Source organism: Stegostoma tigrinum, chromosome 1 (genome assembly GCF_030684315.1).
Source record: "Stegostoma tigrinum isolate sSteTig4 chromosome 1, sSteTig4.hap1, whole genome shotgun sequence".
Lineage (NCBI taxonomy): Eukaryota > Metazoa > Chordata > Chondrichthyes > Orectolobiformes > Stegostomatidae > Stegostoma > Stegostoma tigrinum.
In genome coordinates this window covers 108,306,248-108,332,300 of record NC_081354.1, presented here as the reverse complement: position 1 = coordinate 108,332,300, position 26,053 = coordinate 108,306,248, and the positions used below count along the sequence as shown (strand labels likewise).

The window sequence follows — 26,053 nt, the reverse complement described above, 5'->3', positions numbered from 1 at the left end:
CCCATTAATGGCACCTCTTACCCACACGCCCACACTCATAAATCACACTTTCTTGTTTGACCTCCTGTTCTCCCAAACTGGGTCAAACAATCCTGATCATAGCTAAAACCCCCTTTTTTTTATCTTGGTGTCCACCTCCAACAATGTTCTCTTCTGGGCCTGCCTGACGTACTCACTGCTTCCATTACTGGGACTGGACTTCAGCCCCTGACAGATGAAAATCCCTGTTCTAATCCATTAATATCCCATAACCGGGAGCCTCCATGACATTTTAGCCAGTGAGGGGTGCTGGAAACATTGGGTGCCATTAAACCAACCCAGTGGTTGAACTCTGGCTTCTATCACCCTCTATCAGAATGTGGACATTTTGCGTCAGTTTTCATAGTGGAAGACACCCCCAGCAAAGCAGAACTTCAAGAGTCAGGGGCAGAGGTGAGCATAGTGGCCATCGCTAAGGAGAAGGTGCTGGGGAAGCTGAAAGGTCTAAAAGTGACAAATCACTCTGAGCAGATGGGCTACACCCCAGAGTTCTGAAGGAGGTGGGTGAGGAGACTGTGGAAGCATTGATGGCAATAGGTGTACAAGGTTACGAGAGGCATGGATAGAGTCGACAGCCAGAGACTTTTCCCCAGGGCAGGATTGACTGCCACGAGGGGCCATAGTTTTAAGGTGTTAGGAGGAATGTATAGAGGAGGCGTCAGTGGGAGGTTCTTCACCCAGAGAGTTGTGAGCGCATGGCATACTTTGCCAATGATAGTTGTGGAAGCAGAGTTATTAGTGTCATTTAAGCGACTGCTGGACATGCACATGGACAGCAGTGAATTGAGGGGAATGTAGGTTAGGTTATTTTATTTTTGGATTAGCATCAATCCACGGCACAACATCGTGGGCCAAAGGGCCTGTACCGTGCTGTACTTTTCTATGTTCTATGTTCTAATTCCAGGAATCACTGGATGGAGTGAGGGTGGTCCCAGAAGACTGGAAAATGGCTAATGTAACACACCTGTTTAAGAAGGGAGGGAGGCAGAAGATAGGAAAGACTAGGCTAGTTAGCCTCACTTTGGTTATTGGTAAAATTTTTGAGTCCATTTTTAAGTGGAGTTCTGCAGGGGCTAGTGTTAGAACCACAACTAATCAAGTTACGCATTAACGACCTGGACAAAGGAACTTGAGGGCATTGTTACTTAGTTTGTGGATGACACACGTAGCTGGAGGGACAGACAGTTTTGCAGAGGCAGGGTCAAGGCAGAAGGTCCTAGACAGGCTGGGAGAGTGGGCAAAGTTGTAGCTGGTGAAATACAATGTGGGAAAGGGTGAGGTTGTGCACTTTGTAAGGAATAATAGAATCATGGAATCCTTATAGTGTGGAAGCAGCATTGGAGTCCACACTGACCCTCAAAAGAGCATCCCGCTCAGACCCACCCCTTACCCTATCCCTGTAACCCTGCATTTCCTATGGTTAATCCGCCTAGCCGATATATCCCAGGACACTATGGGCAATCTAGCATGGCCAGTCTACCTAACCTGCCCGTCTTTGTCATAGACAATTTTCTAAATGGGGAAGGGTTCAGCAATCTTGAGCACAGGTGAAATTTTGAGTCCTAGTTGAGGATTCTCTTCAGTTTCATTTAGCAGTTAGGAAGGCAAATGCAATGTTAGCATTCATTTTGAAAAAGCAAGAATACAAGAGCAGAGGTGCACTGCTGAGGTTGTATAAGGCTCTGGTCTGACTGCATTTGGAATATTATGAGCAGTTTTTGGCTCCATTTCTGAGGAAGCATGTGGTGGCATTGGAGGGGGTCCAGAGGACGTTTACAAAAATGATCTGTGTCTGTACCCGATGGAATTTGGAAGGAAGAGGGAAATCTGATTGAAACTTACAGAACACTGAGAGACCTGGATAGACAAGACATGGTGAAGATGTTTCTGTTGCTATTAGGAGAGGCTAGGACCAAGGGCACAGAGTGAAGGGATGACTCTGTAGAACTGAGATGAGGAATTTCTTCAGAGGGTGATTAATATGTGGAAACCATTGCTGCAGAAGGCTATGGAGGCCAAGGATTTCAGTGTATTTAGGACAGAGATTCATTGGTTCTTTATTGGTAAGGGGATCAAGGGTTACAGGGAGAAGGCAGGAGGATGGAATTGAGAAACATATCAACCATGATGGAGCAAACATAATGGTCTGAATGGCCTAATTCTGCTCCAGTGCCTTATAGTCATATGTTTGTGGACAGCTTCCACTTGTGTGGACTGGAATCTGCAGGGCATGGTTTTCTTCTGGACAGAAAGTCTGTGTAAGGATATTATGCCCATCTCAACAATTGGGAGCAGGCAATGGCCTAGTGGTAATATCACTAGACTATTAATCCAGGAAGCCCAGCTGATGCTCTGAGGACCTGGGTTTGAATTCCACTACGGCAGATGGTGGAATCAGAATTCAAAAAATCGTCTGGAATTAAGAATCTACTGACCACCATGAAATCATTGCCGATTGTCAGGAAAAACCCATCTGGTTCACTAAAGTCCTTCAGGTGAGGAAATGTGCCTGTCTGACCTATATGTGATTCCAGACCCACAGCAATGTGGTTGGCTCTCAAATGCCCTCTGAAATGGCCTAGCAAGCCATTCAGATGTACCAGTTGCTACAAATCTCAAAGAAATGAAACTGGATGGATCACCTGGTATTGACCGAGGCACCAGAAAAGACAATGGCAGAAACAGCTCTGTTGACCATGCAAAGCCCTCCTCACTAATGTCTGGGGGTTAGTGACAAAATTGGAAGAGCTGTCTCACAGACTAGTTAAGCAACAGCCTGACATTGTCTGTAAGCTATGATTCTGTGAGTATGACTGTGTCCCAGGCACCACCATCACCATTCTGGATATGTCCTGTCCCACTGGCAGGACAGACCCAGCAGCGGGGGCAGCACAGTGGTATACAATTGGGAGGTTGTTGCTCTAGGATCCTCAACATTGACTCTGGACCCCATGATGTCTCATTGCTTCAGGCTGAACAGGGACAAGGAAACCTCCTACTGATTACCACATACCGTCCTCCCTCAGCAGATGAATCAGCACTCTTCAATGTTGAACAACACTTGGAGGAAGCACTGAGGGTAGCAAGGGCACAAAAAGCACTCTGGGTGGGGGATTTCAATGTCCATCACCAAGAGTGGCTCAGCTGATCAAGCTGTTCGGGTCCTAAAGGACATAGTTGCTAGACTGGGACTTCAGCAGGTGGCGAGGGAACCAACAAGAGGGAAAAACATACTTGACCTCATCCTTACTAATCTGCCAGCTGCAGATGCATCTGTCCATGATAGTATCGGTAAGAGTGACCATTGTACAGTCCTTGTGGACACAAAGTCCCACCTTCTCATTGAGAACCATCTCCATCATGTCGTGCGGCACCATCACTGTGCTAAATGGGACAGACTTTGCACAGATCTAGCGACTCAAGACTGGGCATCCATGAGGCACAGTGAGCCATCAGAGCAGCAGAATTGTACTCTAACACAATCTGTAATCTTGTGGCCCAGCATATCCCCCACTCACCCATTACCATCAAGCCAGGGGATCAATCCTGGTTCAATGAAGAGTTCAGGAGGGCATGCCGGGAGCAGCACCATGAATATCTGAAGATGAGATATAAATCTGGTGAAGCCACCAAACAGGACTACTTGCAAGCCAAACAGCAAAAGCAGCAAGTGACAGACAGAGCTATGTGATCCCACAACAAATGGATCAGACCTAAGCTCTGCAGTCCTGCCACATCCAGTCTTGAATGGTGATGGGCAATTAGACAACCCACTGAAGGAGGAGGCTCCACAAATATCCTCCTCCTCAATGATGGAAGACTATATTCACAAGCATTCACGCCCTACACCACCGAAGCTCAGTAGCTATACCATCTACAAGATGCACTGCAGAAATTCACCAAAGATCCTCAGACAGCACCTTCCAAACCCATGACCTCTTTCAACTAGAAGAACAAGGGCATCGGACATATGAGAACACCATCACCTCCAAGTTCCCCTCCAAAACACTCACCGTCCTGATTTTGAAATATATCGCCGTCCCATCACCGTCACTGGGTCAAAATCCTGGAATTCTGCCCCCACAATAGCATTGTGAGTCAACCCACAGCAGGAGGAGTGCAGTGGTTCAAAAGGCAACTCGCATCTACCTTCTCATTGGCAACTAGGGATGGGCAAGAAATGTTGGCCAGCCAGCGCTGCAGACCCAGACATTCCACAAATGAATAGAAAAATCTCAACAAAATAGGGCCACTACACTTGGTTCATTTCTTAGGGCATTATCATCATTCAGAGTCAACCTGTTTGGACAAAGTTTAAACAAAGCTTGGCACTCAATTGTCAGTGATCATTAACTAGCTGCGCTTTCTAGCCATACCTCTATTGATTAGTGTCTACTTGCCAAACCTCAGCAGTCTCCTCTTGTATAGCATATGTTGTTTTAACTTGTTATTCTTTCTAAATTTTCTAATGAGTGAAAAGATTTGACAAAATTTCACTTGTTTTTCAGCAATACATTCATATTGATCTTTTCTGTATTACAGAGTATGATGCGTGTTTCTGAAAGCAGTAAATCATGTAAATGCTGAAGTATACTGTTAAACTTAATGTTTTTAACTTAATGTAATTTGTTTATTAGAAGCTCATCTTGCTCACTCTGTTTTCCACCTGTTTTGATATATATGTAAAGCTTTATCTATGCATGTATCTAGTGCTTTACAAATTCCCTGTTTTTGATTACGTGTCTCCACAAAACTGAAAGGATGTTTTTTCTTCTATATCAGGATTTGAAGATAAGGCAAACCTTGAATTGATCATCCTAGTTGGCACGGGTGTGATTGCCTTGTTCTTTTGGTTGCTTCTAATAATCATCTTGCGAACAGTAAAACGGGTAATGAAACATTCCACTATTGTCCCATGGGAACATACGTTGACTGACAAATGAAAACCGACTGTAGCCTTTTTATGCGGATCTTTCCTTTGTGTTTAAAACAACACATGCATTTTTTCTTCCTCTCCTTAATGCAGCTGAATGATTCAAAGACAGATTGTCTAATGTGTGTTAATTAGAATTTCCATTCATGGGTGAGAAAAAGTCTTGTAGCTCAATGCTGCATGTTTAGGATGACCCTTGTGTATTACAATGAAATCTGTAGTAATTGCAGGCTAGGCATGCATGTTCAGTTCAGCCAGTATCCTAGATGCTTTTGTTTGTTTGGCAACATTTAATTCTGGATCATTGGCTGCTCTATGTCCTTTCTTGACAGTCTCTAAAGTGAGCATTACCATTTTGTGAAAACAGGGCTGACTGTTAAAGTTACTTGCCTTCTCACTCTTTTCCAGCCCAGTGATGCAGAACTGAAGGCTGGCTACTTGTCAATCATCATGGACCCAGATGAAGTATCTACGGATGAGCAGTGTAAAAGACTGTCATATGATGCCAGTAAATGGGAATTTCCTAGAGATAGACTTAAATTAGGTGAGATTCCACATTTCAATCCTTATGAAGGTCATCTATATTCCTTCGTCTGCACGCACAATCTCTCAATTGACCATAAATTCATACAATTGTTGTATTCGATGGTATTGAAATGTTTTTTTGTTCTGTGTTAGTAAGTCTACATCTTTTTTGTCTGCAAGTTCTGTGAAAGATTTTACCATCTTTGACTGAGAGTTATAAATCAAATGATCGGGATAAAGCCTGTTATTATTATGCTGTACATGTTTACTTATTTATCAAATTTCCAGAGGGAGAAACACCACTGTGGTCAACAGAATCTACAAAAATCTGTTCTTTGGTGAAGAACATGCCTCTGCAATTGTCATAGTCAGAGTTGGAGAGATCTACAGGACAGAAAAAAAGCTATTTTGCTTGCATAGAAAATATATTATGTTTTTGTAAATAATTTTTGGCAGTAATATTGACCTGTTCCATGGTAAGCAGCACCTTCACTAATAACACCAGAGTTATTGAGTTTTCTGCGGTAAAACATTTTCCCTTGAATGTTGCACACCATTGTCTAAAAAAGTCCAATTTGTATTCCCCATAGTGTGGGATTTGCCAAGAATTTTCAAAGCAGCTGATTTATTAGTTCATACAATTCTCAAGATTGAAAGGTCCTTTTATTTCTTTAATCAGGCAAACCTTTGGGTTGTGGAGCTTTTGGCAAAGTGGTTGAAGCAGCTGCATTTAATATTGGAAAAACCTCTACTTGCAGAACTGTTGCTGTCAAGATGTTGAAAGGTAAACGAAAGCTGGAAAGACTTTTGTCTAAAATTGTCAGTGTAAGTTTGCTCAAATTCTGAACACTGTGTTTCCAAAAATAAATTTCCAAATTTATTACAATTCTCATTGATTTGAGAAAGGCCAGATGAGAATGTGAAATAAAGTGGCATGCCATCACCAATGTGCCAGTTGCCTAACCACCCTCCCTGCCCTATATGAGGTTGGCATGGATCAGAAGGGTCACCCACTTAGAACCAATTGTGGCCCTTATGTAGGCATTTTGCTCTGTCCCCTATTCAGCTTTGAAGGGCAGTGGGAGAAATCTGTGCCCAGTGTGTCGTTTGTCAGGTTTAACCTTGTAGGCTGGTGCCAATCAAAGTTTACTCTTTCACAAACCCATGGCGTCAATCAGAGGTTATGTTCTGACAGCTTTTCTTCTGAGCATCTACCCTCCTGTGCCCTACCTTGTTCAACATTCCCTTTCCACTCACCTCATCAAGACCAAGCTAAATGTCTTGAAATACTGGGGCAATGCTGGCAATGCCCATAATGCCCAGTGAATTTGTTTGACTGGCGACCCTCCAATTTATTAATGAGCTGTCATGTGGTTGTGGCAGAGATGTTGGTCTACTGAGCAGGTGCTAATCATAAAGCAGTGTATGTGGCACCTTGTTAAAACCAATCCATGGTCTTTGTGCAGCAATGATAAGTTCATGGTATTTGGGAGAAGTGCCCACCAGACTTTGTAGGATTTACTGCTAAAATGCTAAGATTCCAGCTGACCTCCAGGTAACAACATAATGTGTAAATCCTGCGTCAAGAGTATGAATTCTTAAAATTCATCAAAGCAAGAGAATCAGGACAACAGTTGAAATTCTATTGTGGAAATTCTTAATTAGAACAATGCAAGTGGGCAATGCCTTAGGAGGTATGTCCTCAAAATTTTACACCTACAAAATTATGCCCCTCTCCCCTCACAATAGTCCGATCCCATTTTCCTATTTTTTGAGAAGCTGCCAGAAAGTTTCCCCTCCGATGACTATTTTAAATGTTGACTGCATGGGAACTCAGAATGGGATTCAGTGGAGGTATGGGTGAGCTTTGATGCAACTTTAGATGTTTGCAGCATGTGTATTTTTAGGTTAATTGTCTCAATTGGAAATTTGGTTCCAGTAGGATTCCCCAAAAACAGTTCAGCTTAATTGAGGTTTGTTTTCACACAAATATTTTATGCGATATTTTAATTGTGAGTCAATCACAGAAAAGAATCAAAATCATGGGATGGTAGAAAATGTCTCATGCTGATTTTTTACTCAGCTTAGATTTTTAAATAGTGTGATTTCCTGTACTGTGATCTTGAATCTTCACCGAGGCTTAGGGTTAGGGCTATGCTAACTGAAGTCATATTCATTTTGCTATTTATCAGTCAAATTCTAGCAAAAAAAAATCTAATGTCAATTGATGTATGAGTACATTTAATCATCCAGCTGTACAATTCAGATTATAAATTTATTGGACAGAACTGCAGCATATTAAATGAATTTTCAAAGTTATTTTCATTCATAATCTTAGAATTTATTTTGCTTGAAACAGTTAGAATATACTTATTTATCTTACTGCTATTTTCAGAAGGAGCAACATCTAGCGAACAAAGAGCATTGATGTCCGAACTGAAGATTCTTATTCATATTGGCCATCACCTCAATGTGGTGAACCTGCTCGGAGCCTGCACAAAGGCAGGAGGTGAGTCCATTGTAAACTCCTCCCTTTGGTTTTGTTCAGGCCCACTGCTCTTTACTGAACTTCTCGGTGGAATACAATACAGAGAATTCATAGAGGTAGCCACTTTTATTTTCATTCATTCATCTCCAATATAATGTTAACCAATTAATTTATCCTTGAAAGGCAGTGAATGAATTACCGTACATCTTTTGCACTTCCAGCAAAGTTAAAAAATGACTCCCAAAATAATTCCAAATTGTGTTTCACCTAATTTGGCCATTGCTGTGCACTCCTTGTGGATGGTACTGTGGCTCAGTGTGCCTCACAGGACCAGGGTCTTGGTTTCGACTCCAGCCTCGGGCGACTGTCTGTGTGGAGTTCGTACATACTCCCCATGTCTGTGTTGGCCTCCGGGTGCTCTGGTTTTCTCCCACAGTACAAAGATATGTAGTTTAAGTGGATTGGCCATGCAAAATTGCCCATAGTGTCCAGGGATCTGATGGTTAGGTGAATTAACCACGGGAAAAATGCAGTGTTACAGGGATAGAGTCAGTGTGGACTTGATGGGCCAAATGGCCTGCTTCCACACTGTAGGGATTCTATTACACCTTGAATTATGTTTATTTTGAAATAAAGAAGATAATTGTTTCACCATGAATTTTAACAAAATAGTTAAGTGAGGTGATGTGACCTTGCTTCACCATTGTTCTCCAAAATATTGATATCAACTTCATATGCTTTGAATCTATCTGGGAGAACAGTCAAACAAAAGCTGCTTTTCAAGATCACTGGACATATCAAAGCACTTTGCAGTTTTAAGCATAACCACAGCTGTTATCTAGAAAACACAGAAGTCAATATGTGCATAACAATCTCCTACAAACAGCAAGGTTAACTGAGTGATCAATATTGGTCAGGAGGACACCAGGAAAAAAATGTTCTTCTTATTGTGCCTTGGAACTTTTCCAATCTACCCAAGCTGGTAGATGGGATCTCAGTTTGTTGTCTTATCCAAAAGTTGACATCTCCAACAGTACCCTACCAGATTGCCATTCTTGATGTAAGTGTTCAGGCCCTAAAATTGAACTTGAACCCAGAAACTATGAAGCCAGTTGCTATCAACTAACTCCTTAATGGCTTATGAATCACCTATGTGTGAGAATGGTTTTAAATATTTCACCATAAGATACAGAAGCAGAAGTAGGCCATTCAGCCCATTGAGTCTGCTCTACCATTCAGTCATAGCTGATATGTTTCTCAACACCATTCTCTTGCCTTCTCCCTGTGACCCTTGATCCCCTTACCAATCAAGAACCTATTTATCTCTGTCTTAAATGCATTCAATAATTTGATCTCCATTGCCCTCTGCAGCAGTAAGTACTACAGATTCACTACTACCTGTTTGAGGCAATTTGTCTTCATCTCAGTTCTAAAGGGTCATCTCTCCACTTTGAGACTGTGACATTGGGTGTCTTAGTCTCTCATACAAGTGAAAACATCTTCTCCACATCTGTTCAGTGTCCTGTAAGTTTCAATTAGAAGCCCCCACCCCATTCCTCAGCTCTATCGAGTTCAGACCCAGAATCCTCAATAGCTCCTCAAATAAAAAGCCCTTCATCCTCAGGTCATTCTTCTGAAGTCCTCTGGGCCCCTTCCAAGTCCAATACATTCTTCCTTAGATTCGAGGCTCAAAATTGCTCACAATACTCCACATGCAGTCTGGTCAGAGCCTAATACAGCCTCAGCGATACATGTCTACTCTTGTATTCTAGCCCTCTTAAAATGAATACTAACATTACGTTTGCCTTCCTAATTGCCAAATGAAACTTACAACAATCCTGAAGTAGGACTCCCAAATTCATTTGTGCTTCAGAATTCTGAAGACTTTCCCCATCTAGAAACTAGTCCACACCTCTTTTCTTCCTCCCAAAGTGCTTAACCTCACACTTTCCCACATTATGTTTCACCTGCCACTATGTTGCCTATTCTGCTAGCCTGTTCAATTCCTTCAGCATTTTCCCATCTTCTCAACATTGCCTGTCCGTCCACCTATCTTGGTGTCATTTGCAAAAATAGAACAATACCCTCAATTCTTTCACCCAATTCGATAATCTGTAACATGACTAGTCCCAGCACTGACCTTTATGAAGCTTCACTGGTCACTGGTTGCCTCTCTGAGAAAAACTCCTTTATCCCTACTCTCTGCTTTCTGCCCGTCACCCAATCCTATATCCATTCCAGTACTTTGCTCCTAGCACCATGTGTTCTTAGTTAGCAGCCTCCTGTACAGTACTTCTTCACAGGCCTTCTAGAAATCCACACAGATCGTGACCATTAGCTCTGCTTTGTCTAACGTGCTCATTACCTCCTCAAAAAATTCTAACAAATTTGTCAGTCATGACCTCCCTTGACAAAGCTGTGCTGACTTTGCCTGTTTTATCATGCACTTTCAAGTGCTCTGCAATCTCGTCCTTAATAATGGACTCTAAAATCTTACCAAAAACCACGGTCAAGCTAACCAGCTCATAGTATTCTGTCTTCTGCCTCCCTTTCTTTTTAAACAAGGTGTTACTTTCATCATTTTCCAGTCCTCTGGCACTCTGTTTGACTCCAGTGATTCCTGAAAGATCACAACCATTGCCTCTACAATCTTCTCACCTACCTCTTTCAGAAGCCTGAGGTGTCCATCTGTTTTAGAATTATATGTCCACCTTCAGACCTATCACTTCTCCCCAGTGAAGGCCATTTAGCTCCCCTCAGACTCCACACTCTCTTAAACGTCCCATGTGCTGCTGTGTCTTCCATCATGAAAACAGTTTATTGTCCGATGATTTGAATACAGCAATAGCTTTATTATAACCCTTCCCATTCGGACCCAGTAAATTATATCTTCTGAATTATTAAACACATGTTCCCCCTTGATTAGGATTTGCATTAACTAATAAAGAAGTTTGTAGAAAAAATGAAAGTTATGCTATAACTCAAATCTTATAAATCGTGTAGCTCAGAGTAATTTAGGCTTTGAGTATGTGATAGTCTGATCATTGGTAACTCCTTATTCTCAGCATCTAATCAGGGATTTGGCCTTTTTCATTATAGTTAACTTTCCATAGATTATCTCAAAATCAAATCAGAGATTATGGCCTTCCCTTTACAAATAAAACCTCCGTATCATACAAAACAAGAGGCTATTTACCTTGATAACAAAGTGTGTAGCTGGATGAACACAGCAGGCCAAGCAGCATCTCAGGAGCACAAAAGCTGACGTTTCGGGCCTAGACCCTTCATCAGAGAGGGGGATGGGGAGAGGGTTCTGAAATAAATAGGGAGAGAAGGGGAGACGGACCGAAGATGAATAGAGGAGAAGATAGGTGGAGAGGAGAGTAGAGATGGGGAGGTGGGAAGGGGACAGGTTAGTCCGGGGAGGACGGACAGGTCAAGGAGGTGGGATGAGGTTAGTAGGTAGGAAATGGAGGTGTGGCTTGAGGTGGGAGGAGGGGATAGGTGAGAGGAAGAACAAGTTAGGGAGGCGGGGATGAGCTGGGCTGGCTTTGGGATGCAGTGGGGGAGGGGGAGATTTTGAAGCTTGTGAAGTCCACATTGATACCATTGGACTGCAGGGTTCCCACGTGGAATATGAGTTGCTGTTCCTGCAACCTTCGGGCATCACTGTGGCACTGCAGGAGGCCCATGATGGACATGTCGTCTAAAGAAAGGGAGGGGAGTTAAAATGGTTCACGACTGGGAGGTGCAGTTGTTTATTGCGAGCCGAGCGGAGGTGTTCTGCAAAGCGGTCCCCAAGCCTCTGCTTGGTTTCCCCAATGTAGAGGAAGCCACACCGGGTACAGTGGATACAGTATGCTACATTGGCAGGTGTGCAGGTGAACTTCTGCTTAATATGGAAAGTAATCTTGGGGCCTGGGATGGGGGTGAGGGAGGAGGTGTGGGGGCAAGTGTAGCACTTCCTGCGGTTGCAGGGGAAGGTTCCGGGAGTGGTAGGGTTGGAGGGGAGTGTGGAGAAAGTGGTCTCTCCAGAAGGCAGACAAGGGTGGGGATGGAAAAATGTTCTGGGTGGTGGGGTCTGATTGTAGATGGCAGAAGTGTTGGAGGATGATGTGTTGTATCTGGAGGTTGGTGTGGTGGTATGTGAGGATGAGGGGGATTCTCTTAGGGCAGTTATTGCAGGGGCTGGGTGTGAGGGATGTGTCGCGGAAAATGCAGGAGACATGGTCAAGGGTGTTCTCGACCGCTGCAGGGGGGATGTTGCGGTACTTGAAGAACATGGACATCTGTGATGTGCGGGAGTGGAATGCCTCATCCTGGGAGCAGATGCGGCAGGGGCGGAGGTATTTCCTTTATTAGCCTAATATGCTGATGTCAATTTGTCCTACTGTGCTGATCTTTCCACATAACCTTACACTTTTTTTTGAGAACAGATCCAATTTCCTTTGTGAAAGTTACAATTAAATCTAAATCTACCAATTCTTTAGGCAGAGCACGAGTTGCAGAATAAAAGTCTCATCATCTCCTTCCTAACTTTTATTTTCCCCAATTACACTAAAGTTGTGTACTCTTGTCTCTAATCCTCCTGTCTAAAATAATTTATCCATTTTTGCTTCATCAAAACTGTCTCTAATTTTTAGAATTTTATAACTTTGTTTTGTTTCATTTCTAAATGTATCTGCCAGAGGAGGACATTGTTGGCTTCCCTTCACACTCTAATGAATCATTGAACTTCTTCACCTCTTTCACAAGTGAAGTACTTTGAGAACACACATTTATCTTCATGCCAGGCGCTCCAGTAGTATCAATTTTCACTGACCTGGAAAGAGTCCTCTTTCCACCAGAACTGCACTAACAAATTTTGACAGCCATTTGTTTGTAAATTGTGCTTTATTTGTTTGAGGCTAACCATTGGAAGTCTAGAACTGTGTGCCCTTCAGCTGCATTAACATCTTTGCAGAAGACATATGCTGGTTAAATAGTTGGGCCACCTTAGAAGTTAGAAAGCTACATGATGTACGTTTGGAGTGGCCCAATCTCCAAAATTAGGACTGATACCAAAGAAACGCCTGTCAAAAATACACATGATCAAAAAATTACTAGTTTTAGTTAAATCTAAAAAGAAGGCTATTATCTTTCCCAGAATTTGTAGTTTAAACTACACCCGCACTGAACATATAGAAATTCATTGCAAGAAACTGATAGAAACTTCACATGACAGCCGAACATTAGATTATAAGATTTTTAATAACTTCCAGATATCTCATGCACTTTACAGTCAATAAAATATTTTTTGACATATAATCACTGTCAAATTTTAAGAAATGCAACTGCCAATTTGCATGCAGCAATGCAAACAACAAAGTGAAAATAACCAGGTAATTTATTTTTGCAATGTTAATTGAGAGATACATATCCATCTTATCCTAACTCCTCTGTGCTTTCTGCGAAATATAGGATGGGATTGCTCAAAGGATACCCAAAGTCAAAGACTTTAATCTTGGTTTCAATGTTCTGTACTACCAAACAATGCTGTGGGATAATTTACACCCATCTGAGCAGGCACATCTGATGTTGCAGCATTTGTACGATAGTGCAATAGAGTGCCAACCTTCATTTTCAAGCTCTTGAGCCTTGTCACTAAGAGGCAAAGAGTGCTGTCAAGTAAACAATTGACATTGTGCTCAGTAAAAAGCTACAATTCGTTTAGTGGCACTGATATATGTAACAGTGGACAAGTGAGCTGCGTATTATAGCTAGTGCCAACCAGTAACAGCTTGGTGATTTTCCGTTGATTGGTGGGTTTCTTTGCCAGTCTTTTATGAATCCCAAACCATTAGCAATAACATTGTGAACTGGCGCCCTCTCCCAGTAACCTAATATAGTATCTGATGACACAGTGTAGAGCTGGAGGAGCACAGCAGGCCAGGCAGCATCAGAGGAGCAGGAAAGTTGATGTTTCAGGTCAGGGACCCTTCTTCAGAAATGGAGGCGGGGGAAGGAGCTCTGAAATACATAGAGAGAGGGGTGGGGCTGGGGAGGTACTTTCAGAGAAGCAGGAAAGTTGACGTTTGATGAGTTGTTTTTATTTAAATGGTTGTTAACTGCAGTGATAAATAATAGATAAATCAGAAATACAACAAAAGAATAATTCCCTGGATTGAATTGATGAAACCATTGCATTAATTTCATTGATAATTTGTGTAAACAATGAACAGTATTTACGAAGAAATAATAAGATGAAGGAGAATTTTTTTTAATTGTGATGGTACATTTTTGGCAAGCCGTTAATATTGTTAACCCTGTTGTTCTAACTTCAGGACCTTTGATGGTGATAGTTGAGTTTTGCAAGTATGGGAACCTATCAAACTACTTGAGAAGCAAGCGAAGCTATTATATCCCCTACAAGGTAAATCGATATTTGTTTGAATTACATGAATTCTGATGAAGAGTCACCGGATTTGAAGTGTTAACTCTGCTTTCCTCCCACACATGCTGCTCAGTTTTGTTTTGAATTTCACCAGCAATTTCTGTTTTTGTTTTAGATTTCCAGCATCTGTAGTTCTTTGTTCTATTTATTACATTTTTGTGCTGTGTTTTAAAGTTTTCGAAGAGGCACAGATTCAATGCTCACAGGGCTAATTGATAGAAAGAACTTACGCTTTGAATTTCATGACTTCAAAATGACCAAACATTGTTCATGGCCAATAAGTTACATCACATGGTGGTCACCGGTGTAAGGTAAAGAAACACATCAGCCAACCTACTTACAGCATAGTCCCATAAGCAGGAGTGAGATAGTAACCAGATCATCGGCTTTTACTGATGTTGTTTTCTGAATTTTCATGCTTGATAGGACCTCAGTTTAAAATCTCACCCAAAGATGGCATTTCTTATATTACTGTACACTTTCAGTATGTAGTCAACCAAAGTGTCAAGCTGGATTATGTGTTCAGGTCTGTGGAGGTCTTGCTGGATGGTGGTTGCATGTGGTCATTGCCCATGAGATGTTGGTGACCGATAGAGGTCTGCAGAGGCAAGCGGTGAGCTGGAACCACCAGCTTACTGCACTGACTTTCATGCTGGGAACGGTCACTGTCTAGTTTCTATCCAGTGGCTAGCAGAATGGGAAACTGCATATTAATGAGGGGAGATGATATAATAATGAGAATGTTAACACACACTAATCCATACAAATAGACTTCTTGCTTCGAGAATCTCATTTCACTGTCACGGTTGGTTGGAAAATGGGACTATTTGCCCTTGATGGAGGGAATCACCTCATTTGTCATTGGACACAATTCTCCCAACTTGCTAATGCCCACATCATTTAGTGATTTGCTGATGTTCCCTTACCTGTCAGCTAATAATTCAGATTGGCTGACTGAACATGTCTATTGAAAGTGAGAAGTTGCAAAATTTTAGGGAATTTGCTTTTTGAAAGAGAAATCAGAGGTAAGAAAAATGAGCGTTTTTTGGCAAGCTATAAACAACAAGCTGTCAGATCCTCTATCAATAATCGATAGAATAACAGGGCTGGCCTAGTGGAACAAATTTGACCATTATGTGATAGTGCATTACTAAATGGCAGTCAACTCAGATTGAAAAGCAATGGATTCTGCTGTACCAACTTGCTTAGAATTTTGAAGAAATGACTTCTCAAATGAAAATGAGAATGTCTTGTGCGCTATATTCTTATATTTCATAGAATCATTGAATGATACAGCAGAGAAGGAGGTCCATCAGACCAACGCTCATGTCTGTGCTGGAAGATCTTTGAGGAAGCTCCAAACCTCATGTAATGGTTACTTTGGGAAAACTCAAAGGTGGACAGAATTTTTTTCTGAATGATAAGGAAGTGGTGATTGCCAATTAGGAGATTATGTTTGGAGAAATATTTTCAGTTGAGCTTGAAAGGGAACAGTACTAGGTCTCTATTGTTCCTGATCTACATAATGATTTGGAGTTCAAAAACAAATATACATTAGCCACGTTTTCAGAACGTATCTCACAATGAGGACCAATCCTTCCTTTTGCAGTAATTATGGAAGGACATACAGATGTCCTCAATCAATCTATGTTTTCATCTTTACCTTTGTTTTTGAGCTAGACTTTGAATTTAAAATTCTATCCTCATGTTCTAATTTTCAACCACCTCACTCCTCCTATCTCTGTAACCCCTTACAGCATTACAATCCTCTGAGATTTCTGCACTCCTTCAATTCTGTACACTAGTCTACCCCTGAGTGCATAACTGATATTCAATGCCTAAGCTCTAAGTTTGTGGAATTTGCTTTGTGTCTGCCTCTCTACTTTTCCTTTCTTGTTTTAACACACTCCTCATAATCTACCTCTTCGACCAGCTTCCTTTAAATTGTTGCATGGGGTGTAGGCATCATCGGAAAAGTCCTAGCTTTCTTTGAACTGGCCACTTTTCTTGGCCATTTCAAAGGGCTATTAAGAGTCAACCATATTGTTTGGGTCTGGAGTTACATTTACCTCAGGCGAAGAAAGCAAGTTTCCTTCCCTAAAAGTCACTAGTGAACCAGATGGGCTTTTATGGCAATGGTTACATGGTTGCCATGAGACTGACTTTAAATTCCGGAGTTTTCTTATTGAATTCAAATTTCACCATCTACCATGATGGGATTTGAACTCTTGTTCCAGGATATTTTTTTCTTTAATTCATTCATGGGATGTGGGCATCACTGACCATTGCCCACAGGACAGTTAAAAATGAATCATATTGTTGTGGATCTAAAGTTACATGTAAGCCAGACCAGATAAAACATGTTTCCTTTACTAAACAACATGAGTGAACCAGTTTGTTTTTTTTTTCTGACAATTGACATTGTTCCATTGTCATTATTTGACTCTTCATTCCAGATGTTTTATCAAATTCAAATTCTATCACCTGCCATGGCAGGATTCAAACTCAGTTCTCCAGAAAATTACCTGGGTATCTGGATTAATAGTAGGTCATCACCTTTCCATTGGCTTGGGTTTCTGGTTTACTAGTCCAGTGGTATTACCACTACACCATCAGCTCCCCTCACATAACGTTAAAGGTATTATATAAATGGAAGTTTTAACTGTAAAGAAAATATTGTAATTCAGTAAGTAAAAATGGGAAAATCCGTTTAAAAAAGTGTATGGAAATATAAGATTCTTTTGTCACTCTAACAAATTGTATATTAGTTAAAACAATAAAGTTGGCATTCCCCCATTGAAAACAATGAAATGAGAACACAGAAGAACTATTTTTCCAGGCTACCCTCTGTTCATTGCCCTTTCATGATCCCATTGTCTTCAGTCTAATGAAAGATCTGCCAACAGAATTCCTGTGTGACTGAGTCATATCAGAAGATGGCCAGATGACAGAGACACAACAATGGTGGCAAATCTTTAACACCACATAAAAGTTGGCAACAATTTCTGCAAGTACTTAGTAATTGTAGTCAATTATGATCCTTTGTGAAACAATCTGAGACAGATAATTCATCACAGGCAGCACAGTATATTCAATATTCCCCCACTTCAATATAGAAAGCTGAGAACCGATTCTCGGGCCCAGCATTGCTTATCTTATCTGCTCAGTGCCCACTAATTTCAACAGACATCTAGTTGGTAGGTTATCAAACTCTTGTATGCATTACACAAGTTTTGTAGATATCATATAAAATGTTCTCTATACACATAATTTGTATTTTTATTCTCTTACTACAGAGCAAAGCACTAAAGTCAAGGCAGGTAAAAGAAAATGATTATGCTGAGATGAAGAGTGAGTTTAAACGGCGCTTAGACAGCATTGCAAGTAGTGAGAGCTCCACCAGTTCTGGGTTTGCAGAAGAAAAGTCACTGAGCGATGTGGAAGAGGAGGAAGGTAAAGGCTTACCTCGGGGCATCTTTGTTTAATTTATGAAATTGTGATGACGCAAAGAAATCCTATGCTTGAAAAAATAAACAATTTATGTTGAAGTGCTCTTGCTGAAGTAATGAATCCATTGGCAAATAGCAGCTTGACAATTGAATATTGATATTGATAAACGTGATTTGAAGTTTCTTTTATGTGTTCCAAGGCTAGCATATATTATCCATCCCTAATGGATAAGATGTGGCTTGGGGGGTCAGGGGGTGAGCTGCCTTCTTATCCTTGGGCTGCAGTGACATCTAGTGCATTGTTAAGAAGAGAGCTTCAGAAATTGACCTAATGTCAGTGAAGGGACAGTGATGTCGTTCCAAGTTCGGGATACTCTGTGACTTGGAGTGGAGCTTACAGTTGGTGGTGTTCCCTTATAATGGGGGCCTTGACCTTCCAGATGGGAGAGGTCATAGGTACGGAAGATGCTGCTGGAGGATTCTTGGGTTAGTTACTGCAGTGCATATTGTAAATATTACACACTGTATATTTGAGATGTAGAGAGTGACCACTTTGGATTTTCGCTGCCCCTCATGCATGGGTTGCCCCACAGAGATTTTCCATATTCTTGAGCAGACACCAATGCTGTAGCTACACTGGAACAGCTTGGTGAGGGCAGCAGCTAGTTCTAAAGCTCAAATCTTCAGTGCTATTGCCAGATGTTGTCAGGATGCATAGCCTTTGCATTATCCAGTACCATCAGACATTCTTGGTACCACGCTGAGTGAAGCAAGTTGGCAGTAAACTGGCATCTCTGATGCTAAGGACTTCAGGAGTACGTCAAGATAGATTGTCAACTTGTCACCTCTGACTGAAGACGAATGTAAATATTTCAGCCTTTCCTTTTGCACTGATGTGTTGGTTTCCCCTCATTCAGAATGGGGATATTTATCAAACCTCTACGTCCAGTGTGTTGTTTAGTTGTCCATCATCATTCACGGCTGTATGTGGCAGGCCTGCTGAGCTTAGATGTAAATTTTGTTTATGGGGTTGCTTAACCTTATCAATTGCGTGCTGTTTCGCACACAAGTAGTTCTGTAGTTTTTCTGTAGTTTTTATTTTTAGGTATGCGTGGTGCAGCCCCCGGCATGCCCTACCACACTCCCCAGTAAGACCAGGATCAATCTCCAGACTTGATGGTAATGGTCGATTGAGAGATATGCTGAATTATGAGGCTACATATTGCAGTTAAACCAAATGCTGCTGCTGCTGCCAATGTCCCACAGTACCTCATAGATGACCAGTTTTGAGTCACTAGATCAGTTCAAAGTTTATCCCATTTAGCATGGTGATGGAGCCACGCAACATGTTGGACGGTACGCGCACTCTGAAGATGGAACTTGTCCCTACAAGTGCGGTGGGCGGTCCTCCCGGCACTGACACGGGAGGATGCTTGGTACAGGCAGATTGGTGAAAATAAGGTCAAGTAGATTTTTTTTGAACTGGTGTATGAAAGGAAGCACATTAGTGTGCTTTAAAATTGAAACACCATTTTGGTGCAGCTCAATCAACTCAGACTTTTGATCCTTATAGTTACAGATGACCTTTACAAGAACTGGTTGACAATGGAGGACCTTATCTCTTACAGTTTCCAGGTAGCCAGGGGGATGGAGTTCCTGGCATCACGAAAGGTATAAATAAAAACCATGATATATCCTCAGTTTTTATTAATCTCAAAAACACATGATTCACATAACTCGTATACAAAGCACAGGATAACGAATCCTCGTTTTCCTTTCATAAATACCTCTATGCATGATACTGCCTTCTTTTAAATGAGTTGGGGTTGGTGTTGTCTTGGTGCACTGAGTGATAGAGCGTTGTCAGCTTGTTTTACATTTGCTTTCTATTGAAATAAAAATCAGGAAAAAATGTGAAAAGAAAGCTGACTTTCAAATATCCAATGCAAAAATACATCAAGATCTACATTGTTCTCTATAGCCAAGTGCTCTGACTTATTTTAAAAGCAATTGTAATTCCTTTTCTAGCAAACAGAATATTTCTGACAGCCAATCTTGTAAATATTGTTCTCAGATCTGACAACACTCACTGTATGCTGCCAATTTAGTGACTGTATGGATGATGAAGAGATCACACATGGCTCATGAGAAAGCCACTGTGAATGAGTGATAAACAGAAAAGAAATGGCAAGATAAATAAGTTTTTGTTCACTTTTCAGTGCATTCATAGGGATCTAGCAGCACGCAATATACTCTTGTCAGAGAACAATGTGGTGAAGATTTGTGACTTCGGTTTGGCTCGAGATGTTTATAAAGACCCAGATTATGTTAGGAAAGGAGATGTAAGTATATGAAAATTAAATTCTGCTAATATAGAATTTGTGTTATATTGAAGCTCATTATGGTAATTTAAGAAACGGATTGCCCATACATTATAAACCAGATTGATTTTAATTCCATTGAAATTAAAGGAGAAGAAGTGGAATTGGTAATAAAATAAGTGAGTGATCAATTTTCTGCGCATCCCACAATGTCAAAAGAACTTTTATTAAGAATCAAATGGTGCCCAATGTGAATGTAACAAACGTAAACTAAATACAAGTCTGAGCACTGAAAGCTAAAATATATTCTGTTGAACCCACTTGTGGCAGTGACCAATGCTGCATAATCGGTTCACTTAAATCAACGTTAGTAATATAGTAATCCAATATTAGTGATATTTTATGAAATGTTAGTTTTTCAACAAAGTACATGAGGGTTGTGCCTGTGACGCATTCATGTGCCCTCTCTACACTAAGACCTATCTACCAATACTGTTATTTCTTAAAATAGCCACTTTCAATGAAGCCTTTCCCGAGGAGCTTCTGCGTAAAGTTCAATAAGACACAATTGATAGTTAGAATTCTATCTGACATACTGATGAATTATACATATATTAAAAATAACGTGACCTAAAGTCACATTTCAAATATTTAGGTGAGAATATTTATTTAAACCAGTAGTATGTTCTTTTCTAGGCACGACTACCTCTTAAATGGATGGCCCCAGAGACCATCTTTGATAAAGTTTATACGACACAGAGTGATGTGTGGTCATTTGGGGTTCTACTTTGGGAAATCTTTTCATTGGGTGAGTGCATCCAATTGTTCAGAAAAATGTTCTTGGGAAAAGTTTTAAAAAGAGTGCTAATTCCTCAATGAAATTAATGTGCCACCTTATTCAACTCCTAGGCGCCTCTCCATATCCTGGTGTTCAGATTGATGAAGAATTCTGTCAACGACTCAAAGATGGCACACGAATGCGATGTCCTGAATATGCATCTGCGGAAATGTAATTTATAATATTTCCATTCCAATTTTCTTCTCTAGATTCTCTCTAACTGAGCTGTGTTGTCCTCTTGGACAAAGTTCATACAATCGCACAATTCTGTATTCCAATACATATGTAAAATACATTCAATGATGTTTATTCTCCAATGATTAAACTAAATTTGTCGAATTGTGTTGTAGACAATAGATTAGCTTGTTTTGACGTGAATAGATTTGATGGGCCAAATGATATTTTTCTATTCTGTCGAGGTCTCTGACTCTTTGACAAGGAGTCTTGTGGTCCATCTTGCATGCGTTGACCATCCAGTTAGTCACACTCTCCTTTCTCTTTGCCTATTGCACTGCAGTTTCATTTCACTTTCTGATATGCTTTTGAGAAGTGGAAGATGGCATGGCTGTGAAGAATTTTGCTGGGATACTATATAGATGAATAATTAGACAGTAAATCCTTCAGGGATACCAGAGCTAACAGCATAGGAAGAAAAACCATTGTGAGTTATTTTATGAGTGTGATTAGAAAAGACACAATATAGCCAGATAAATAGAGTCCCACACAGCTGGATAACAATGGAGAACTGTTAGCAAGGGAGAAGGATGGTTTGGTCATCCATATCAAAGGCTGCAGAGAGGTTGAGGACAGTGAGAATGAAATATTTATCTTTGTCACATCATGTAGGATACTATTTGATTCTTGTTTAGGGACAGTGACGACAGCAGAAACCTGATTGGAGGGATTCTTGGATTGAAAATTGGCTGGCTGACGGGAAGCAAAGAATAGTGATAAACAGGTCCCTTTCAGAATGGCAGGCAGTGACCAGTGGGATACCGCAAGGTTCGGTGCTGGGACCGCAGCAGCTTATAATATACATCAATGATATAGATGAAGGCATTAAAAGTAATATTAGCAAATTTGCTGATGACACAAAGCTGGGTGGCAGTGTGAAATGTGAGCAGGATGTTATGAGAATACAGGGTGACTTGGACAGGCTAGGTGAGTGGACGGATGCATGGCAGATGCAGTTTAATGTGGATAAATGTGAAGTTATCCACTTTGGTGGCAAGAACAGGAAGGCAGATTACTATCTATATGGAGTCAAATTAGGTAAAGGGGAGGTACAACGAGATCTAGGTGTTCTTGTACATCAGTCAATGAAGGCAAACATGCAGGTACAGCAGGCAGTGAAGAAAGCTAATAGCATGCTGGCCTTCATAACAAGAGGAATTGAGTATAGGAGCAAAGAGGTCCTTCTACAGCTGTACAGGGCCCTGGTGAGACTGCATCTGGAGTATTGTGTGCAGTTTTGGTTTCCAAAGGGCATTCTTGCTATTGAGGGAGTGCAGCGTAGGTTCACGAAGTTAATTTCCAGAATGGCGGGACTATCATATGTTGAAAGATTGGAGCGACTGGGCTTGTCTACACTTGAGTTTAGAAGGATGAGAGGGGATCTGATTGAAACGTATAAGATTATTAAGGGATTGGACACGCTGGAGGCAGGGAGCATGTTTCCACTGATGGGGGAGTCCAGAACCAAAGGACACAGTTTAAAAATAAGGGGTAGGCCATTTAGAACAGAGTTGAGGAAAAACTTCTTTACCCAGAGAGTGGTGGTCATATGGAATGCTCTGCCCCAGAAGGCAGTGGAGGCCAAGTCTCTGGATACTTTCAAGAAAGAGATGGATAGAGCTCTTACAGATAGTGGAATCAAGGGTTAGGGGGATAAGGCAGGAACAGGATACTGATTGTGGATGATCAGCCACGATCATAATGAATGGTGGTGCTGGCTCAAAGGGCCGAATGGCCTACTCCTGCACCTATTGTCTATTGATTCAAGCATGAAGTTCTGTGACAGATTAACGTGTGACAGTACATTCAAGGGCATTATAAGAATAAATGTCTAACACAAACAGGTCTCTTTGATTAACTTACTTTAGGTGGTATCTGAATAAATTTGAATATCCTGATTGTTCTATCCCATCAGCTATCAGACAATGCTGGATTGTTGGCATGGGGACTATAAAGCAAGACCAGTCTTTTCTGAACTAGTGGAGCACCTCGGAAACTTACTGCAGGCAAATGCTCAACAGGTAAGCATTAATTTGCAAAATGTATGTGTCTTGCGAAATAAGTTTAGTTGATTTTCTCTAAGAACAACAGTTTGTCCTGGTAAAGCATTGGCAAACGCAGGTGGCTCTCTGTAGGCATACGAGAACCTACATATATCCTGTTAAATCCCTGAGGCCCCATTAATTCCTAATGGACTCAGGGATAATTAGTTTTAAATAGCTTGTTAATGAACCTAATTGCCTTCCCACCATTGGCCAGGAGGTTACTGCCTCTTTTTAATAAGGATCAGTTTTGCCATTTCTGAGGTCAGGCATACGGCGTTCCAAATGATTACCTGGCTGCTTGTCCTCTTTCTTGCTTCAGAAAACCTACGTAAGTTCTGGGAATTTTTTGATATGCAACTCACCTCCTCTCTCTGGAAGTCTCTGCACCATCTACAAGTTGCGAGTATGATAGAAGCCTCTCCAGTTTGCTGGCTGAGTGTGGCTCCAACAATGTTCAAAAAGCTCAAAACCATCCAAGGAGAAACAACCAATGTGATTGGCAGCCCATTCCACCACCGTCCAATTCACTCCCTCCATCACCAACCCACCGAAGAGGTTTGTTCCTCTTAGTTCCCTCGCCAACTGCTGCACACCCAGTTTAGAGATTGTTTAGAGTCAGTAATGAGCTGCTGAGTCTCTTTTGGTGATGGACATTGCTGTACTCTACCCAGAGAACATTGTGTCTTTTTGGATATTTGTACTTTAATTGAAAGAAATGCAATCTCAACCATAGGTCAGATTGCAGAATAACCTACACCAGAAATGTAACATGTAAACTAAATTATAAAATTCTCTAGTTTATAAAGTTGTCTTTGTGTAAATGTTCTTAATAGTACTACATTTTACCTCTCATACTTTAATGATATTTTAACCATTAATTGCAATTGTTGTACCAAAAATAAATTCCATACAATTCTCAAATCTTACAAAAATCTGATTAGTAAATACATTATCTAGATATTAGCCCATGTGGAAATGAAAATCAACATGCGAATGTGGCTTATTCAACTCTTAATACAGAGTTAAGCCCATAAGACCATCAGACATAGGAGTGGAAGTAAAGCCATTCGGCCCATCGAGTCTGCTCTGCCATTTAATCATGGCTGATGGGCATTTCAACTCCACTTACCCACACTCTCCCCATTGCCCTTAATTCCTTGCGAGATCAAGAATTTATCGATCTCTACCTTGAAGACATTTAACGTCCTGGCCTCCACTGCACTCCGTGGCAATGAATTCCACAGGCCCACCACTCTCTGGCTGAAGAAATGTCTCCTCATTTACGTTTTAATTTTACCCCCTCCAATTCTAAGGCTGTGCCCATGGGTCCTAGTCTCCTCGCCTAACAGAAACAACCTCCCCAGCGTCCACCCTTTCTAAGCCATGCATTATCTTGTCTGTTTCTATAAGATCTCCCCTCAACCTTCTAAACTCTAATGAATACAATCCCAGGATCCTCAGGCGTTCATCATATGATAGGTCAACCATTCCAGGGATCATCTGTGTGAATCTCTGCTGGACACACTCTATTGCCAGTATGTCCTTCCTGTTACAGTTACAGTAGCAAGCAGACAATAAGACCATAAGATATCGGAACTGAAGTAAGCCATTCAGTCCATGAAATCTTCTCCACCATTCAATAAGAAATGGCTAATCTAATAATCATCAAATCCACATTCCTGCCTTTTAATCCTAACCCTTAATTCCCTTACAGAGTAAAAGTCTGTTTATCTCAGCCTTGAATACATTTAATGACCCGTCCCTGAAGTTCTACAGCGTAAAACAGTTCCCAAATCGCAACCCCCTCAGCAAAGAAATTCTTCCGCATCTCTGCATTAAATGTGTGAGCCCTTATATAGCAGTAATAAATGTACATTATTTTTGATTCTGTGCTTTTGTTCTGCAAACAATGTCTACGAAAAGCATTTGAATGCCTGTTCCACAACTTTTAGGATGGGAAGGATTATATTCCACTGAACATGTCGCTGACTATAGAAGATGATTCCCGGCTTTCTCTGCCAACTTCACCTGCTTCCTGTACGGAAGAACAGGAAGGGTGTGATCCAAAATTCCACTATGACAACACAGCAGGAATACGGTAATTATTTGATGGACATCCTATCATTCCTAAAGGCAGTCTTCTTGTGTTTGCGAACAGAAGGAAAATGAGAGGAAATAGTGCTGAGCCATTTCATTTGATTTTTGTCTGTCAGCTCAGTGGATTAAACATAACAGTTATGGGATGTAACACTGGACAATAAATGGAAAAAATTCTGGAAACTTTCCAAAAGTTGATAAAATCCAAAATGTTAAAAGAGCAGAAATAAAACAATGCACCAATTGATCAGACAGGAACTATAAATTACAATAGGTAACAAAATAATTAGCTTGTAGCTTACAGTCAGTAAGATGTTTCCTTACAGGATCACACATTAGCTGTTGACAATGACAATAGGTAGTACTCAGTGCTGTTACCTTCAAATCTCTCAGGCTGAAAATCCTTAGCCTTTCTTTGCTACTGGAATACAGCTCAGTGGGCGCATGTTACTTCTTTTTTTGACTGCACAATGTGTCTGTGTTAGGTTTGGGATTACATGATTAAACAGTCTATCCCTACTCCTATTTCTTATGATAATGGGAACTGCAGATGCTGGAGAATCCAAGACAATAAAGTATGATGAAGGGTCTAGGCCTGAAACGTCAGCTTTTGTGCTCCTGAGATGCTGCTTGGCCTGCTCTGTTCATCCA

At 41.0% G+C, this 26,053-nt stretch overlaps 1 protein-coding gene across 1 annotated transcript in view; it reads left to right on the top strand.

Moving 5' to 3' along the window:
• Positions 1-26,053, top strand: part of kdr (kinase insert domain receptor (a type III receptor tyrosine kinase)) — an 81,069-nt gene that overhangs the window by 44,456 nt on the left and 10,560 nt on the right. Inside the window, exons 16-27 of the mRNA XM_048533717.2 lie at positions 4,822-4,928; positions 5,381-5,516; positions 6,177-6,281; positions 7,893-8,006; positions 14,309-14,397; positions 17,715-17,871; positions 19,441-19,538; positions 20,087-20,209; positions 20,885-20,996; positions 21,098-21,197; positions 23,176-23,281; positions 25,258-25,403. Of these exons, the coding sequence (XP_048389674.1) occupies positions 4,822-4,928; positions 5,381-5,516; positions 6,177-6,281; positions 7,893-8,006; positions 14,309-14,397; positions 17,715-17,871; positions 19,441-19,538; positions 20,087-20,209; positions 20,885-20,996; positions 21,098-21,197; positions 23,176-23,281; positions 25,258-25,403 (1,393 nt within the window). The remainder of the gene's footprint in view (positions 1-4,821; positions 4,929-5,380; positions 5,517-6,176; positions 6,282-7,892; positions 8,007-14,308; positions 14,398-17,714; positions 17,872-19,440; positions 19,539-20,086; positions 20,210-20,884; positions 20,997-21,097; positions 21,198-23,175; positions 23,282-25,257; positions 25,404-26,053) is intronic.